The following is a 16,677-nucleotide window of genomic DNA, read 5'->3' on the forward strand; positions in this document are numbered from 1 at the left end:
CCCACAAAATCCATCAGCCGTTAAGAGGGAGCAATAAAAAAATATCCCGGCTGGGTTAGTCTGTAAAGGCTCTTCATCCACCACAGCCAGCCATCACCCCATACCTGCCAACAGCCACGAAACTTCTCCTTCCCTAAAAGTTCTTTGAAATACATTCTCAAGCCCTATTATCTCTCCTGTTTATACCACATTATCGAGAAATCTCCAAGTAATTTATAAGCCCACAAGCTCCTGTGCTAACAGGGCAATAAATCACATTTATATACCCCGTCGCCTACTGTTCGGAGGGCTGCGGTGCCGAGCCTGCTGGCCGGTCGGTCGGCCGCGGGGCAGCAGCCACTGCCTTCCCCAAACCCTCCACCCTCCGCAGCACACGATTTGTTCACAGGAGACGGCAGTTTTGTTCCGCATCAGCCGGATGTTTATTTTTTAAGTACTGGGAGAGGATTCCAGCCTGCGTCCTACCTCACTGTGTTTCCCCCTTCCGACACCGATACAAGCACACAAAAGAGGGGTTTCTTTTTACAAAATCAAACCAAAGGAGGAGGATGGTTTTGGCTATTTTCCTCGAGGAAAGAGGTTGCCCATCTAATAATCCCTAAATGGGCAGTGGGTTGCTGGGCTTTCATGTGTGCCTCCGAGCCTCCCCTCGCCGTGCCAGGTCACTGGTTTTCTTTTCCACGGAGTTGCAAAACCCCTGAATAACAAGGTTTGTGCATGGAAGTGCTGACACAAACCTTAACTACAGCATCCTGAACATGATACCAGAATAAGGACGCTCCCTGTGTGGCCCAGCATATGGATAAATAAAGCATTTCAGCAGCCAGCGCCGACAGATCATAAACCTCCATGAGCATAAATACCAACAACAACCCAAAAAGATTAGAGGGCTTACGGGCGAGGCAGGCTGGGATGATTTAGAGTTGGGGTGGAAGGGTCATTATTGCTGAATAGGTGGGGGCGAGCGGGCCAAGGAAATCAATAAACCATTCTGCTCCCAGAGAAGGAAGGGGCCACACTAATTGTGCAAACAGACATTTTCCGTTTGACGCTGGAGATCTCCACCTCACCCAAAACGGATGAATGTAGGGAACTCACACCGTCTTGCTGAGAAACAAGGACTTCACCCAGAGACACGTGCCCCGGGAGCTCCATCACTCGGAGGAGAGCTCACTTAGGCACCTCACTGGATGCGACTCGCTGCCGGAGGCAACTTCAAATGAACGTAGACCCAGGCAATGCTCATCTCCAGCTCATTAATTTCATTTTTTATGAAGTTAATATATAGTTGGGATAAGGATCTCGGTTGCTTTCAGCATCACCACCAAGTCGGAGCTTTTCCAGTGTCTGGTTCTAGCACCATACAACCAACCGACAGGTCCTGCCAGCACTGGTTATCTTCAAGGGTCAAAGACAAGCTTTGGGATCAACTTCATCCCTGATAAAATAACCATGTTTGCGAGTTGCCACACTTGCATCGGAGGTGGAGGTGATCCCAAAATTAGCCACAACAGATCGCTGCATCCTACGGCGAGGATGGACACAAAGCTTTGCAGCCAGGTTTCCAGGCACAAAACTGCTGAGCCACAGAGTTCAAAGGCAGCAAGCAATTTCTCCTTTGCCTCTTCGCTCTTCTCCTTTGGTCCTCCCCATTCCCAGTTCTACCTTTTTTCCCCACTTTCTTTCTAGGGAACAGAGCAATGGCAAGAGACACCAGCTTCAGGGAGTGAAGACCCTTTATAAACAGAATAAATATATACTATACAAATAAATAACTATTTGTACCTAATGGGCCAATGTACCGAAAAGCCCATCTTTGGGACATACCGTAGGAGGTCGTTCAGGGAACCAGCGGACAGTGGCAATGCCCGTTATTCCCGTGAAGAAACCTGAGTTCACAAGCACATACAGGTGCAAACAGTGACGATCTTCATTCCCAGCTAACCAGAACTGTGAGCCGATGCTGGTGGTAAAAGTACAGGAACCTGCTCTGGTCCCTCTGCGTGAGCCAGTCTCCTCCTCTGCTGCCTTTCCAAAGATATTTAAAGAAAATGCTCTTTATATCAGTTAACGAAATAGCTCAAAACCTGCTCAGGTCATGTCAAGCTTATTGCCTGTAGTTAATGGCTTTCAACTTTACTTGGGATCTTGAGAGTTTTTAAAATCAGTAATTTCATCTTCCCTCCAGAAATAAATTCCTCAATGGTTTCACTGCAAAAATATTCCTAGGAATGGACAATTCTGCTGCTCGTGTACTAAAGACCGCACACACACAAAAAAAATCAGATTAATATTGAGCCTTATCAAAAGCATGGCATAAACCATGTGTTGAATTTAATCCAAACCAAACTGTCAATCTGCCTTCAGGATCAGATATAACAAACATGTGAGCCTAGGGCCAGAAATGAAAAGCACGGTTTGTTTTCTAATAGAAGATTTGTACTGATGTCTGTTAGCTGCGCTCCTGTGTGGAAATCTTCACACTGCAAATGCCAGACAATTAGGATTTCTTATCTTTCTGCTTTGCTGAGTTAGGGAAAAGTTTCATTTGGTTTTAATTAATTTAGATTGCAGGTTTCCCATTTTCAGGGAACAACTCTCAACAGTTTTGGAAAATAAATCCTTTTTTGAAACATTTTAAATAGGGGAAAAAAGAGGCGTTACAATCACTAAGGCACCTTCCGAGGTTTGGGCTGCTGCAGCTTGCAGGTACCAGGGAAAGCCCAACACGCTTTGCTGTATCCATCACCAGTCACCAGCAGTGGGGAAAAAATGCCGCCAGGGGGAAATTCAGGCCAGCCGTGGGCAAACACAGACAGGAGACCTTACGACATGAAGCTGGAGATTCCCCAACCACCCTTTCTTTGAACCACTGGCGTTCACACCTACAGCACCAAGATGCCGTAAAGCACCGTGCCTCGGTCCAGAGCCCCACGGGCACCCGGCACACAAACGGTGCCCATGAAACAGTACGACCAGTTCCCTGTTTGGTCTGGGAATGCCTAGAGCTCCCACCTGGTCTGGAAATGCCTGGAGCTCCCCACCTCCCCAGGCCCACCACCCGGCTAACAGAGCAGCTTTGCGAGCTCAGCCTTGCTGGCCCTGTGTCAGAGAGCTAGCACAGATTTTCTTTAGAGGTGAAACCCTGCAACTTAACCTAGTGCTGTTCAGCTTCTCGGCATGCACGGCAATGGTGCATGCAGGGGAAGTCAGGCTCCTGGAAAGAAGTGAAAACTGCACAAATAAATTCAATTTCTTCTTCACTAAATTCAAATGGCAATTAAATTCCTACTACCTACTCCTGCAACAGAAACAGCACAAAAGCAAGACCTCTCCCCCCTCTAGCAGACTATTCCCATTTATTTACTCCCTCTCCAAATTGGCGAACGCAGCCCGGCTGACCCAGGAGTGGGAGGCTCCGCTGCGACGCTCGTGCTCGCGGGGTCAGGAGCGAGGCTGATGCTCTTGGGGTGCTTCGGGGGCAGCCCAGTCCCGTCCCCCACCTTGCCAGTGCTTTGGTGGCTCAGCTGCTCCTGCGCAGGTTAGGGAGGCAACCCCAGCAAAACACTGGAGCAGGCACCTCATTCACCGCATCCACGTCTGCAGGCATCTGCACATCTCTTAAAAATTCAGCCCTGCAACCTAGCTATCCATTTTGCCACAAATCGGTCAGTTTGGCTTGCAGGCCAGAAGAGTTCTCTCGTAGGGGCTGAGATAATGCTATGTCAAATTCACAAAATAAATACACAATATAACCGGGGGGGACCCTCCGTGCCCGCCCCGCAGACCACAGCTGGGGCTGGCCAGCGCTACCAGGCAGAGCTGCCCTCGCGCCTCCCTTCCAACCCGAGAGGTACCAGCTTTGCTGATCACTGAAAACCCCGATGTAGAAACACCGCACCGCAAAAGTTTCCGTCCCCAATTGCCCCGTGGTTAGGCTGGCTTGTTGCACAGCAGAACACCCAACACAGAGTTCCACATCTAATTTCAGGCAAAGTTTGTAGAAGAACCGCTTGTTCCCCGGGATAAAAATGCCATGTGTACACGGCATCAAACATTATTCCTGTAAAAGGCCCCAACAATCAGACCTGCTGGTTCTCCTATTGATTGCTGGGGGGCTGTTTGCTATTCTGATCTCAGCTGGTCGGAAGTCTCCCCAATCACCGCAAGGTCGCGACCACGGGGTCAGAAACCTGCACTACATGCATCATAATTTATTTTACAGATAATCAATACCACCCTGCACCATGCAATCTTACAGTACAGCCTCACATTGAGGGACTGATGCTACTCATACAGGACTGTAACCTTAGGGCCTGGCAGCTTAAGGGGGTCAAAATCAGCTTTCGTTTTGTAGTTGGAAATCATGGCTGGAAGTAGAGTACGCACCCCACTCGCTGTTAGCTCGTACATTCGTACAACTGAGTCAAATTCTGCCTACGGTTTTAATCCAACCTGGGAAAATAAACATTAGTACCTCTTGAGGTTCGTACCTGACAATTTGACAGAAGGAGCAGCACGGTTAGCGGCTTGCCCAGGGTTTGCAGGGAAGGAGGTGACCCCAGTCCCACCTGCAGGTGAGGGAACCCCTGCGACCGCAGTGCCAGCTTTGCAGACCACCCCTCTCTTCAAATGGATTAAGAGCAACAGAGAAGCAGCAAAATGTCCTTCTATCAATATCACCCTTCATCCCATTTTCTAATTTATATTCCCAGGGCCTCCTAACCTGCCAGCCGTGCCCACAGTCACCCAGCACGCACGCTGTCAGCCCAGTTATTTACCAGGCTCGCCACTGCTCCCTGCATTTTTCTGTTAATTCTGGATTTCTGCAGAAGAGGAGCTCGGGGTATTCCAAAAGATACAACAGCTTTTTAACAAGCTGTCCTTAAAAATGATGCCAAAGATAGTATTTTAGCAGGAAAGAAAGGGATTTGAAATATGCAGCAGGAGAACAAGGAACCGGGAGGAATAAGGAGTGCTGGAAATGCCTCGTAGGAAGAGCAATCCGTTAATTAGTTAATTGCTGCATTCTGGTACTTGTACCCATGCAATATGCAGCCCCCTGGGACCTTCACCAAGGTTTAGCATTCATCAATCTCAACGCGATTTGGATTATAAAACGTTAATGGGGGAATCGCAGGGCACACCCAGCCCCTCGCCACTCTGCTGCCCCTCGGTGCCAGCCCCCCCGTTGTTTGCAGGATCCGGCCCCTCAGCCTGGCCATCGCTCGAGGCTCTGCCCCTGCCCCAACGAACCCAGGGAGAGCGCTGCCTCACCTTCCACCGCGGCCGGGCTCTGCCTCGTCTCCCATCATCACCAGCCACACAGCGCCGAGCGGGACCTGCCGGACTGTTCCCCACCGCCCGCTTTTTATCCCGTTTCAACCGCCCCCCCGAGGCAGGGGCTGCGATCACCCAACGCCGCAGCCTCGGATCTTCCCCCTTTCCTCCCGGCTTGCCTCCAAAGCAAAGTTCGCCTCAGCTGGCATCGCCAGCGGGCTGGAGGGGCACGCGCCCAGCTACAGCCACGAAGCAGGAGCCGCACCACGCTGAGACGGGAGCTAGAGGCAGGAGGATGCTGTCAGAGGCCGTTATTGCACTCCGAGGTCAGTATGTCAAAGGCATCGCGGATTTCCAGGCAGCACGACCCCTCTTCTGCTGGCTGCAGCGGAATAAAGCAGATAACCTCGTGAAAAAGCAAATGCGTGCAGGGAGCAGGGTGTAAGTGGAGTTTGGCAAAGGGCACGGCGCTGTGCCGGGGCAGGATGTGCTGTCGCTACGTGGAAAACGCTGCCCTGTGGTTTAGCTTGAAATCCAGCTGTTTGTGCGGGCAAAACAGGCAGGGAGGTGTCAAAGCGCTGCCCGGGGAGCCCAGCCCCGTGTCGAAGCGAGCCGGCGAGCCCGACGCCGGGGGCATGAACCCCACGGCCTGCCCCTGGCCAAGCGGGGAAGATTGGCACGTCGGCTCCCACCCACCGCAGCCCCCGCCACGGGAAGGGGCTCACACAAAGGGAAACACGCAGACCATGACAGGCTAAGCCTCCTCCTTCCTCTCTGTTCCCCTTTCTTTCTCTTCATGCTATGGCGAGGCTGCTGAATGCCAATAGGAAAATACTTTGGCAGAGCCAGACAGTCTTTTCTATTTTGGGTTGGTTTTTTGGGTTTTTTTTTGTTTCTTACTTTCCCTCCAGCTGCTTCACTGGATGCCTAATCCTCCATGGACATCTGGAGAGGTACCAGGACACAGAAGCGACATACCAGGTAGGCAGCGTAATGCACAGCTCTGCATAATTTCTGGTTGTACCTGCTGTTATGGCACAGCAGGTGATCAAAACACAAAAACCCAGGGAAGGAAAGAAAAAAAAAAAAGAAGTAAGGTTCGGACGTGTCAGGGCCGGAGATTCCCAGTGAAAGCCCCCCCGGTCTCAGCAGCACAGCACAGGACGGTCACGCTTTGCAGCGGAGCGTCTCTCTCGGAAGCATCCTGGGGGCTCCTGCCTGCCAGCCCCATCGGGGCCGTGTGCTGGGCTCACAGGCAGGAGGGAATTTAGGTGCTTCCCTGCGCCCAAGGCTTCCATCCCCCCCAGCACGCATGGCGTGACCTACCCCAGCCTTCCCAGGACCGGAGCAGTTTGCAGACACCCGAGGCAAAGGCCCCGGCAGCAGGTGTCCATCCTCACATACCCCTGCCCAGGCACCACGAGCAGCCACTCCTTTTTTTCCTTTTTCAAATCACGCTGTTCCCTGAACACATTTTTCACCTGCTTTTATCACAACTGATATCTAAAGTGTCCCTATCTGGGGAAAATCAAAGCGAAAGCAGCTTTTGCGCAGCGAGGGTGGAGGGAAGAGACAAGAGAGCATGACAGGGGTTTTCCCAGCTCCTAAGGAAAGGAAGAGACCCATAAAACTACTCCCAAGGATCCAGGAAGTAGCTTTATAGATCAAAAAAAATTATTTTCAGCCCCAGGGGAGTCTTTCTCTTGAGCTCAGACTCCCACAGCAGAGGGAGATATCCACTTGCCCAGCTGACCAGCTTGGCACTATCAGCTTACAGCAAAATCAAATATTCTGAGTGGCCACCTGAGTCTCCTGAATGCTGTTCGTACTCCCTGAGCCCCCAGAAGCCCTCAGCAGCCACCCCACCTGCCCCTCACCAAAGGACCCGCCACTAGCTGCATCACCACATCCCAAATGCACCCGCAGGGCTTGGGAAGCGTCACCCTTTGCCCGTCCCACTCTTTTCTTTCCTGCCTCGGTACACTAGGGCCAGGCTGCTCTACAAGCAGAAAACAAGCGGGGTTTGAGCAGGCATCCCTCCTCCAAAACCCAGCACTGCTCTAAACCCAGCATCGCTCACCTCCGCCCAGTCTTGGACATGCCAGGTGCAATAAGGAAAGCAAAACAGAAATTAAATATAACAACCACAATGCACTCAGCTATCTCGAACAGGGGAAATCTGAACCCCGCACCTACTATACCCTTCTACGCGCTCTCCTCAACTCCCGAGTCCTTCTCTGTTTCTCTGAAGCATATTGCACGTCTCTAGAGCTTTGAAAAGACAAACTGCAATACATGCGGGTGTGCGGATTGAACCCTCCCAGCAGCAGCTCTGCTTTGCTGCCCATTGCCACAACACACCCAGAAAACGCCAAGCCCCCAAATGCTGAAGGAGTTCACGTTTGTTTCTGCCTCACTGGGATAGCCATCTGGAAACCAGCTTTGTCCTTCCAAATCTTCCTGCTAAACATGTGTTTGAAGGGTCTTCTGGCAGAGGACCTTCCCCAGCACATCGAAGGGCTGGGGACCGTGGGAAGCAAAGGCAGCACGTGCCCAGGGTGGGCAGCCGACAGCCGCCAGGGTGGGGGAGCACGGGCTGCGTACCCCCATCTGTGTAGGAGCAAGACCCACACCTGCACTCAGCCCATCCTAATCTCAGTCTTGCTTTTCCCATGGGAGAACCGGAGCGTGCACCATCAGCACAAGCGCCGGGCCGCTGCCAGGCTTCCCCGCTCCAGCCCACGCTGCTGCTCCAACGTGTCTCCTCTTCCCCCCCAACCCTGAGCTCTCCAAAGGCCGGGAGGCAGAAGCAGGGCATGAGGGGCAGCTTCAGGACACACCACTTCATAGAACCAGAGCAATGAGTCAGCAAGGGGGAATAAAAATCCCTTGTGGCAAGCAGCATGGTCATTTCCCGGAGAGCAAGGGGGTTTTAAACAGGAAAAAATGGTTTAATACACAACCAAGCCCTGCCCCTGCAGGGCGCAGACTAGGGGAGCCACCCGAGCAGGCGCTGCCTCCGCTGCTGCGAGTCCAGCAGCAGCGCAGACCCAGAGTCGTGGACCATCTCATCAACTCCAGCCCGTGATGGGGTCATGCGCTTCATCAACATCGCTGAGCTCCTCCTCCTCTAATTAAATCAGGCTTTGCTTACGCAGTTTCTCTTGTCTTCTCACTGCCTAAAAATTAAGTCGGCTGCGATCAGAAAATCAACAGAAAACTTCCCAGCCTTTCCCAGACCACCTTTGCCATATTCTGTCCTTCACAGCATCACTTGTACAACCTGTGTGTCAGCAGCCCCGCACGAGCGCGGGGTGGGCCAGCTCAGGCAGGTATTGCGGCACGGCAGGAACCACAGTGAGACGAGACTGGAAAGCAGAACTCCCTTCAGATGTTTCCACAGAGGAGTGCTACCTTCTTCCAAGGGGGCTCAGACACCCTCACGGAGCAGGAGGCAGGCGCCGGCTCGGGGACGCCGTGCCGAGGACTCGGTGGTCCCGGTCCAGGCTGAGCGGAGAGGGCGAGCGCAGGATCTCCCACCCTGGCTGCCGCAGGGCGCCGGGCCCCCGCCGAGTCTCGGCACGCAAGGGCTTTGCCGCAAGGAGCGGAGCGGTACGCCGCAGCGAAGGAGCGCCTGCGCTACCCCATAGCGTGGGCTTCAAGAGCGACGCAGCGATGCCCGAGTCGCGGAGCCTCGATCCCTGGCAGCACACGCAGCCGCGGCCGCCATCTCTCGAGAGATGCTCGTGCCACCCGAGAAGGGCAAGGGCAGGGTGCGCAGGGACCTCGGCTCCGGCACCGCTTCGCACCCGCAGAAGGAGCGGCCGGGAACCCCACGGCGAGGCAAGCCGGGCGGGCTGTGACAAGGACCGCAACGGTGTCCCCGGCGCCGTTCGGTGGCACTCACGTCCGACCGCCCCCAGGGAGACCGGCTGCAGCAGAGCAGACGGGGAGAAGGGAAGGAGCCGCTCAGCAGGCTCACGCCTCCGACATGTGCTGCGCGCAGCTTCGCCAGACCGCAGGATCTGGCTCACTGAACGTGTGGAAGCAACACTTCTCTGTGTCTCACTTTACAAAGCCCCAAACAATAACTGTCTGTCGCTGCACAGGAGCTTAAGAGAAACATAAGTTGCTATTGGCATGGCGCGCAGCAGCCTTCCTCTTACACAACGCCAGCAGATGTGAAAATAGCCCGGTGCTGCCTTGTGCGCTCCTCTGACCTCCTGTTTGCTTCTGGATCAGATTCCAAAGCTGGATCTTAACCTACAAGAGCCATAAAAGCAAAGGATTTGGCCCTATCAGGGACCTCTTCGTAATCTAAGACAGATGCGCTTCATGTAGAAGAACACGCCGAGGTTTATCAGGGCAGGAAAGAGGCTGAGGCAGCATCAGCCTCCGCTCTACGGCATGGCCGGGGCAGCCCATGCAACCATCGCCCCATGCTCCGGCTGACAATGTGCTGGAGATGGCCCTGGGGCAGAAAAGCTGGAAACTCTTGCAAAGCAGGGCAGCACCCAAAACCTCGCATCCTGCTGCTCATTCTACACCGAAGCTGCCTCCAAGCCCCCATGTGCACTGGTGAAGGGGGACCTGTGAGCTCCTGAGGTCCCACAACCCCGACCCCGATGTCCTAAGGGCCACTGGGGCTGCCAGAGCCAGCACAGCATGGGAGATGCCCTCCCTCCATGCAAGGTGCTCAGCACAGCATGGGAGATGCCCTCCATCCATGCAAGGTGCTCAGCACAGCATGGGAGATGCCCTCCATCCATGCAAGGTGCTCCTCGGGTTTCTCGCCCGCTTGAAGAGCAGGGAGTGACTCCAAAGCCAAACCCAACACCGCTCCAGGACATACAGAGGGGAAAAAGCACGTGGAGGACAAATTGCCTCTGCAAGTGTGAAAAGGCAGCGGGAGAATTAAACTGAAGGATGCTAAAGACAAGCAATAGAGGAAGAGTTTAGTAACTAGCGGTGAAAGGGCATCCCTAAGAACAACCTGCATAAATAAATTAGTCTCTCCAGTGTCCCCAAGGATATCCAGTGTCCCTGCTGCCTTCGGGACTGCGGCAACCCCAGGCAGCAGAGGAACTTCCCAAGATGCAAGAGAAGAAAACGAGACAGGGACATTGCTGCCACGGGGGAAGGGACCGGAGAACGAGCTGTCCTCCTCGCAGCCCTGCAAGGCACAGGGCTGCTCTCACGGCCGTGCCGGCGCACAGCCGCCAGCACCCACGGCCCACAGTCCAGCAGTGCTCCCCTCTGACCCACCACGTGCTATTCCCCGGTGTCCCTCGGTGGAAATGTCACCCAACAGCAAAGCCCTGGAGGAGTCTGACTTGTCCGGGAGTCTAAATCCTGCTCCCGAAAACTCTGGTCCCTCTGACCTCCCCACGGTTCGGGCTGGGGAACGCCTCTCCGGCGCTGCCACAACCTGCCCACGGGTGATGCTACACCCGACCGGGTCACCTACGGGCGGCTGCAGAGGCGGGCACGGGGTCTGCAAGAAAGCTTTTAGCCAGCAGCTGAGCTACCATACCACCGAACTGCAGGCAGCTCGCACGTCAACGCACCGCAGTCTTTGTACACGAGTAACTAACAGAAGATAGAAAATACCCGAGCCATGGTATTTTGGCCCAGAATACCTCCAGCCCCAACACACGCTGGAGGGATTTTTACCTTCACATGCGGAGCCACAGGGTAACAGTCAGCAGCAGAGGAGCGTAATTCTAAGACTAACACGCGGGACGACCCGCTGATCGTGGCTTGCAGGGGAGGGCAAAAGGCAGCCTTAGAATATAATCCATTTCAGGCGCTCTTAAATCTCCCCAATACAACACAGAGCCCTTTAAGCAAAACTAAACAACTTCCTTTAGCCTAAATAAATATTAAACCTAAGTGATGCATTAATTTACTCAAGTTCACCAAAGGCTAACTCCTACCCAAACTGATCATTATAAAAGAAATCCTATAATCCCTCGCTCCCATTCAGGCTCAAAACATGTAATCCCGTGAATAAATCCAGAAAGAAAGTGTAACAAAATGGGCAATAAAAACTTACAGCATTCACATCTTTTCATCTACCATTAATACTGTAAACACTCACTTGAAGGCCCTTGAGTATGACTAATCTAATGTTTTGGCTCCCAACGCTAATCGCCGAAAGAGCTCGCCTCTCGGTGTAACACCCAGCGAGATCCACCGCCCCTCCAGCCGCGGCCCAGGACACCTCCGCAGCACCCATCCGCGGTGAATCCCCGCCTCAAATCCCGCAAAATGCTGCAAAATCAGTACGAAATGGAGCAAGTATGGTTCTAATAGCACCAGAGCACAGAGCTTTTCTTTTGCTTTTTTTTTGCCTTTTTTTTTTTTTTTTTTTATTATTTTATTGCCTTGGAAGCCTGCAAGCTCCAACTGTATAAATGCCAATAACTTCCCAAGTTTTAAGGCTGCTGAAGTAAGAGATCAGATTTTAGCAAGTGCTTTCCAGGCAGCCAGCCAAACTTTTTCTGATTCACTAAAAGCACCGAAGGGAGGGGGAGAGGGAGGGGGCTGGAGGACTGATTAACTTCAGTTACCGCACAAGCGCAAAAAAATATCTCCCCGCTGCAAAGGGTGCCGTCGCTGCGAGCCCTCCGCAGCCTGTTATTCCTTGGGCTCAAAAAAAAAAAAACCACCAAAAAAAAAAACGCACCGGAGAAATACAGCAAACGCCTTCCAACCGCAGGGTAATTTACAGCTGTGGATCCTCTCCTGACGAGGAGGCTGCTCCGCCGAGGGGAGGCTCTGCTGGTGTTAGGTTCAAGCTGCAGTTTTCAGAGGGGATGAGAAAAAAAATGTGACCGGGGATTTTTTTGAGGGATGGGGGAGCAGGGGATGGGGCTGGTTTGGGGTTTTAGCTTGGCCGGAGGAACGGAGCCCCCTCCAAGGCCGCGGCTCTGCTCATCCAGGACCATCCCTCGCCGCCGTCGGGTATCTGCGAGAGGCTGAGCAGGTGCAGTCGCGGCCAAGGCACCGCGTGGGGCTGAGGGGGGGGCGCGAGCGGCCCCCAGCCCCAGCGGGACGGTGGGCCGGAGCCACTGGGGCAGCGGCACCTGCTCTGCCCGACCCCGCAGGTGGGTCCGCTCCGGGATGCCCGGCTAAAAATCCCCATCCCAGGGAGGTGCGCGGTGCCGGGGCTGTCGGGGGGCAGCGGGCGCCCCGGCACCCCCAGCCGCCGTCCCCGTCCCACGGGCGCCCGGGCTGCAGAGCCTCGCCGCTCAGGGTGTTCCTCCAACGGCTTCATTCCTGCCGAGGCAGGATCAAAGGCAGGATCTGACTTGGACGGCTTTCTACTGAATAATGGGGAGGGAGCACGCAGCCTCCTTCTCCTGGCTAGGGAAACTCGTGTTTTTCAAAGTATCAGTTTTTGGGAGTAAGTTCCCTAGGAAGGGAAAAAAAAGAAGGGGGGGGGGAAATAAAAAAAGAAAAAAAAGAAAAAGGAGGGCGAGCAGGAGAGCGCCTGCTCTTCCAAGGCAAGTGCATCAATCAACATTGTGCAAGGAGGAGAGTCCAGCACTCCCTCTCACATCATTAGCCCCGCTAATGCACTCCAGAGGATCCCGCTACGGCAGGCTACCGGCGCACCCGCCTGCGCCCCAACCCGCACCGGGCGGCCGAGCACCCGTGGCGGCTGCGCCGGTGGGGCCTCGGCACAAGCGGTCATTGAAAAGGAGCTGAGCGAGAGGGGCAGCCCCATCGCAGGGCAAGTGACGCTCCAGCATCTGGCGCGGGGATCGGTTTAATACAGCTATAAAAACTAGAGGGGAAAAAAAGTGAAAGCCCTAGCCAAAACTGCCTGGCACTCCGAGGTCAGCACGCCGCCTTTGTTTCTATTTTACAACCAAAAGCGAAAGAGGACAGAAAGGACACGTACCTGTACCTGAAAGCACAGCAGCAGGAAATGTAAACATCTGGAGAGGAGAAAAAAAAAAAGCAACACAAGATCAAATGATGCGGTAAAATGGTTAAAGTTGATTTTTTTTTTTTTGCTTTGTTTTTGTTTGCGATTTTTTAAAGGGTGCAGAGCGGTGCTCTGCGTATAGAAAGGCTCGGGTCCCGATTACCACCTGATTGTGAGGAAAACGCAACCGGAGCCTCCAAAAGCAAAGTTTAAAAAAAAATTAAAAAATCATAAAACCGGTAAAAAAAAAAATTTCAAGCCACTAACAAAAATATTTCAAAATATGCCGTAATCCTTACAGGCAAGTGCAGGCTGAGAGCAGTGAATACATCGCTGGGCGAGGAGAGGGGGGAGGTCAGCGGCTTCTCGCTAGCGGAGTGCAGTCCCCCACCGCCGCCCTGACATGGGAGCGATCCGGCCGCCGAGCTCCGCTCCGCGCCGCGCCGCTCCGCGCCGTTCCGCGCCGCTCCGCGCCGCCGAGAAGTTGTGGTACCGCCCGCTTTGCCTCCTCCGAGTGACTCGCTTAGGCATCAGCTCTCCTCTCCCCCTGTCTCTCCTCCTCCTCCTCCTCTCCCTCTCTCTCTCTCTCTCCGCCTTTGGGGGGGATGAAGGTGCTTATTGTCAGTAACTTCCGATCATCGGCGAGTGCCCCCCCGCCGCCCCCCCCGGGCCAGCCCTGCGAGGCGGATAAAGCCTCTCGGCGGCCCCGCGCCCGCACCAGCGCCGCGCCCCGCTCCGCGCTCCGCTCCGCGCCGGCGGCATGGCGATGCGCGGGGCGCGGAGCGGGAGGCGGGGACCCGCTGCGGGCAGCCCCCCGCGGGGCTGGCACCGCCTGCGCGGACGGGGCACCGCCTGCGCAGCCCGGCCGGGAGGGCAGGGGCGGCCAGGAAAGGGGGTTTGGGGTTGGTTTTTTTTTAAAGGGGAAAAAAAAAAAAATTAAAAAAAAGGCGGGGGGAGAGGGGGGGAAGCGAGCGGGGCTGCCCGAAACGCGAGGGATTAAAAAAAAAAACCAAAAACCGACACCCAAAAAAACCCCCACCCCCCCAAAAAAGCCCAGCAGACCGGCTGCCGACACGTGTCAGCCGCGGCCGCTCCCACCCCGCGCTCGGCCGAGGCGGGGGGCGCCGGGGGCCCGGCCCGGCCCGGTCCGGTCTTACCTCCGAGCGGGCTGCAGCGCGTCCCGTCCCCGGCGAGCCCCGGGCGGGCGGCAGCGGAGCCCCGGCAGCCCCCGCCGCCCGGGGCACCCTCCCCCGGCCCCGCCGCCCGGGCAGGGCAGGGCAGGGCAGCGCCCGGCCGGGTTCCATGAGCCCGGCCCGGCTCCCACGGCGGGGCTATTTACACCGGGGTCAGGTTGTCGGGCTTCGCCCGGCGCTTCCCCGGCCGGCGGCGGCCGCCGCTGCCCGCCCCGCTTCGGCACGCTTCGCCTGCCCTCCAGCGGCCGCTCCGCCGCTCCGCACCCGGCTCCCTCCTCCGCCGAAACGCTCGGGCAGCCCGGGGGAAAACCGACCGGGCTTCCCCCTCCTTCGTTTTTTGCTCTAGGTAAAGAAAAAAAAAAAAATTCACACGCTGAGAGCGTGCGGTTGCTCGCTCTCCCCCTCTCCGAAAGCTCGTTTATAGCAGACAAAATGCCAGGAACTGTTAACCTCCACGCATAGTCTAACTCTCCGAAGAGAGCCGAGCGTCAGTTAACACCTTATTAAGCGAGAACATAACCATAGCTCATAACTCCGAGCTTTCCAAATTCTCCACTCGAATAACAGCGCACACCGGCGCAGCGCGCTGGGCCCTGCTGCTCCCACATCCGCGGGGACCGGAGCGCTCGCTCCCCCCCGTTCTCAGCCACGAATCAAGCAGCATCTTTACTCCCTAGAGCTCATCACCGGGGGCCCTTCGGACACCAAATCACAGTGGTTTTCAGCCCCTAGTTTCAGGCCCAAGAGGCACGGAAAACGTTAAGAAGTTTGAAAACAGTGACCAAAGCAAGTTCTTAGGAAACCTCCAGCACTAACACACACATGTGATATATCTAGTGGCCTTCACACTTCTGGTCTTACAGAGCCACGAGTCAAAAAAAAAAAAAAATCCAAACCGCTGCAAATTACTGATGCCACCGACATCAGTGGCACCACGTATCCCCGTCACAGCGGTCCCACGGCACCTTGCCACAGCTGAAGGCTGTTTCCAAGGTTGGCCGAGACCATCAGAGCCACTTTCCTGAGCCCTGCAAGTTTTGCTTACCAACATGCCCACAAAGAAACGGTACAAACAGAATCTGGAGACTTGCAGGATGAGAGCATTTAGCTTAGATGTGAAAACATTCAATATATTTCTAATCATCACCAATGTCTCTTTTCCTTGAAGCAGTTTGGGTGGGGAGGAACCCAGCCTACGCCACCTTGTGCCACCAGGCACTGCTCAGCCACCCCCAGGAAAGGCACCCCACAGCATGGGGTCAAGCCCAGCGTTTCCACATGCATCAGCCCATCACCCCGCTAAGTCCAGTGCCTGCCGCCCAAGGAGACCTTGCGCAACGCGCACGGCAGTTCTGCCAAGCCAGAAGGCAATAATTCCTCCCTAACACTCGCAGCCGCTCGTAGTCACCTGCAAGCATGAGGTTTGATTGCTCCTTCTCGGCTTTCCTGACCACCGAAACTCAGAGCAGTCAGAAAATTAATCTGAACTGCCTCAGAAACAGCCCCAGGCCAGAAGTCGGGCCTCGATGGGTTTCTTCAGCCCTCCTTAGGTAATTTTTTTTCCCCCTTAACTCTTCTTTAGGCACAAATGCAAGGCCATAAAATCAACCTGCCATAAATCGCATGAGGAGGGGGGAAGGTGGTAGAGGTTGGCTGTGGGAAGCCTGCATGGCCTCTCCGCCCAGCGGGGCTCCTGGAAAGGCCACCAGGTCTCCCACAGATGGCCAGTGCGCTGCAGACCACACCAGACCAAGGATGTCTTCCTCAGCTGAAACCAGATTTCTCCTGCTCCCCCAACAGCCCGTGTCACCTTTCTCTCGAGCCAGCCCCAGAGTTATCCCTGACAAAGCAGGATCCATGCAGAAAATAAGTACCTGAAATGTGGTCCCCATCCCTGCCATGATGGTGCCAAGCCGCTGCACTGTTACCATTAGGCATTAGGTTCCTCCTGCAGTCTCAAAGCTCAGCCCTTATACAGGTGACATTTTGTGCCAGCTGAAAGCATCGTGTTTTCCTCCTTCCACGAGAACATAAAACACTCCGCAACCATAATACAGAAGTCAGGATTTCTTGGTGAGGTTTTCAGATCCAAAGCATCCCACACACGACCTGCCCCCTCTCCCACACAAGCAGAGCCTTCAACACACTGAGCACATCAGCTGCTTTATGTTACCAGCATGTGGGCTGGCCTCGAGGACCTCAGGGGTTTTAAGTAGGATGATGTTTTACACCTGTACACCCCAGTGATGCAAACGGTATCTAAAGGGA

General features: G+C 54.7%; 1 protein-coding gene across 2 annotated transcripts in view; it reads right to left on the reverse strand.

Annotated features, from left to right (window-relative positions):
- FGF18 (fibroblast growth factor 18) overlaps positions 1-15,518 on the reverse strand; it is a 75,229-nt gene extending 59,711 nt beyond the window's left edge. The window contains exons 1-3 of one of the 2 annotated variants that reach the window (XM_069772386.1): positions 14,374-15,518; positions 13,516-13,810; positions 13,190-13,226 (exon numbers count right to left, since the gene is read on the reverse strand). In XM_069772386.1, coding sequence (XP_069628487.1) covers positions 13,190-13,226; positions 13,516-13,547 — 69 coding nt within the window. In that variant the 5' untranslated portion in view covers positions 13,548-13,810; positions 14,374-15,518. Of the gene's footprint in view, positions 1-13,189; positions 13,227-13,515; positions 14,119-14,373 lie in introns of those variants that run through there. The other variant, XM_069772385.1, reaches the window with a different exon arrangement.
- Positions 15,519-16,677: the final 1,159 nt, after the last annotated feature.

This window comes from Haliaeetus albicilla, chromosome 27 (assembly GCF_947461875.1).
Source record: "Haliaeetus albicilla chromosome 27, bHalAlb1.1, whole genome shotgun sequence".
Classification (NCBI taxonomy): domain Eukaryota; kingdom Metazoa; phylum Chordata; class Aves; order Accipitriformes; family Accipitridae; genus Haliaeetus; species Haliaeetus albicilla.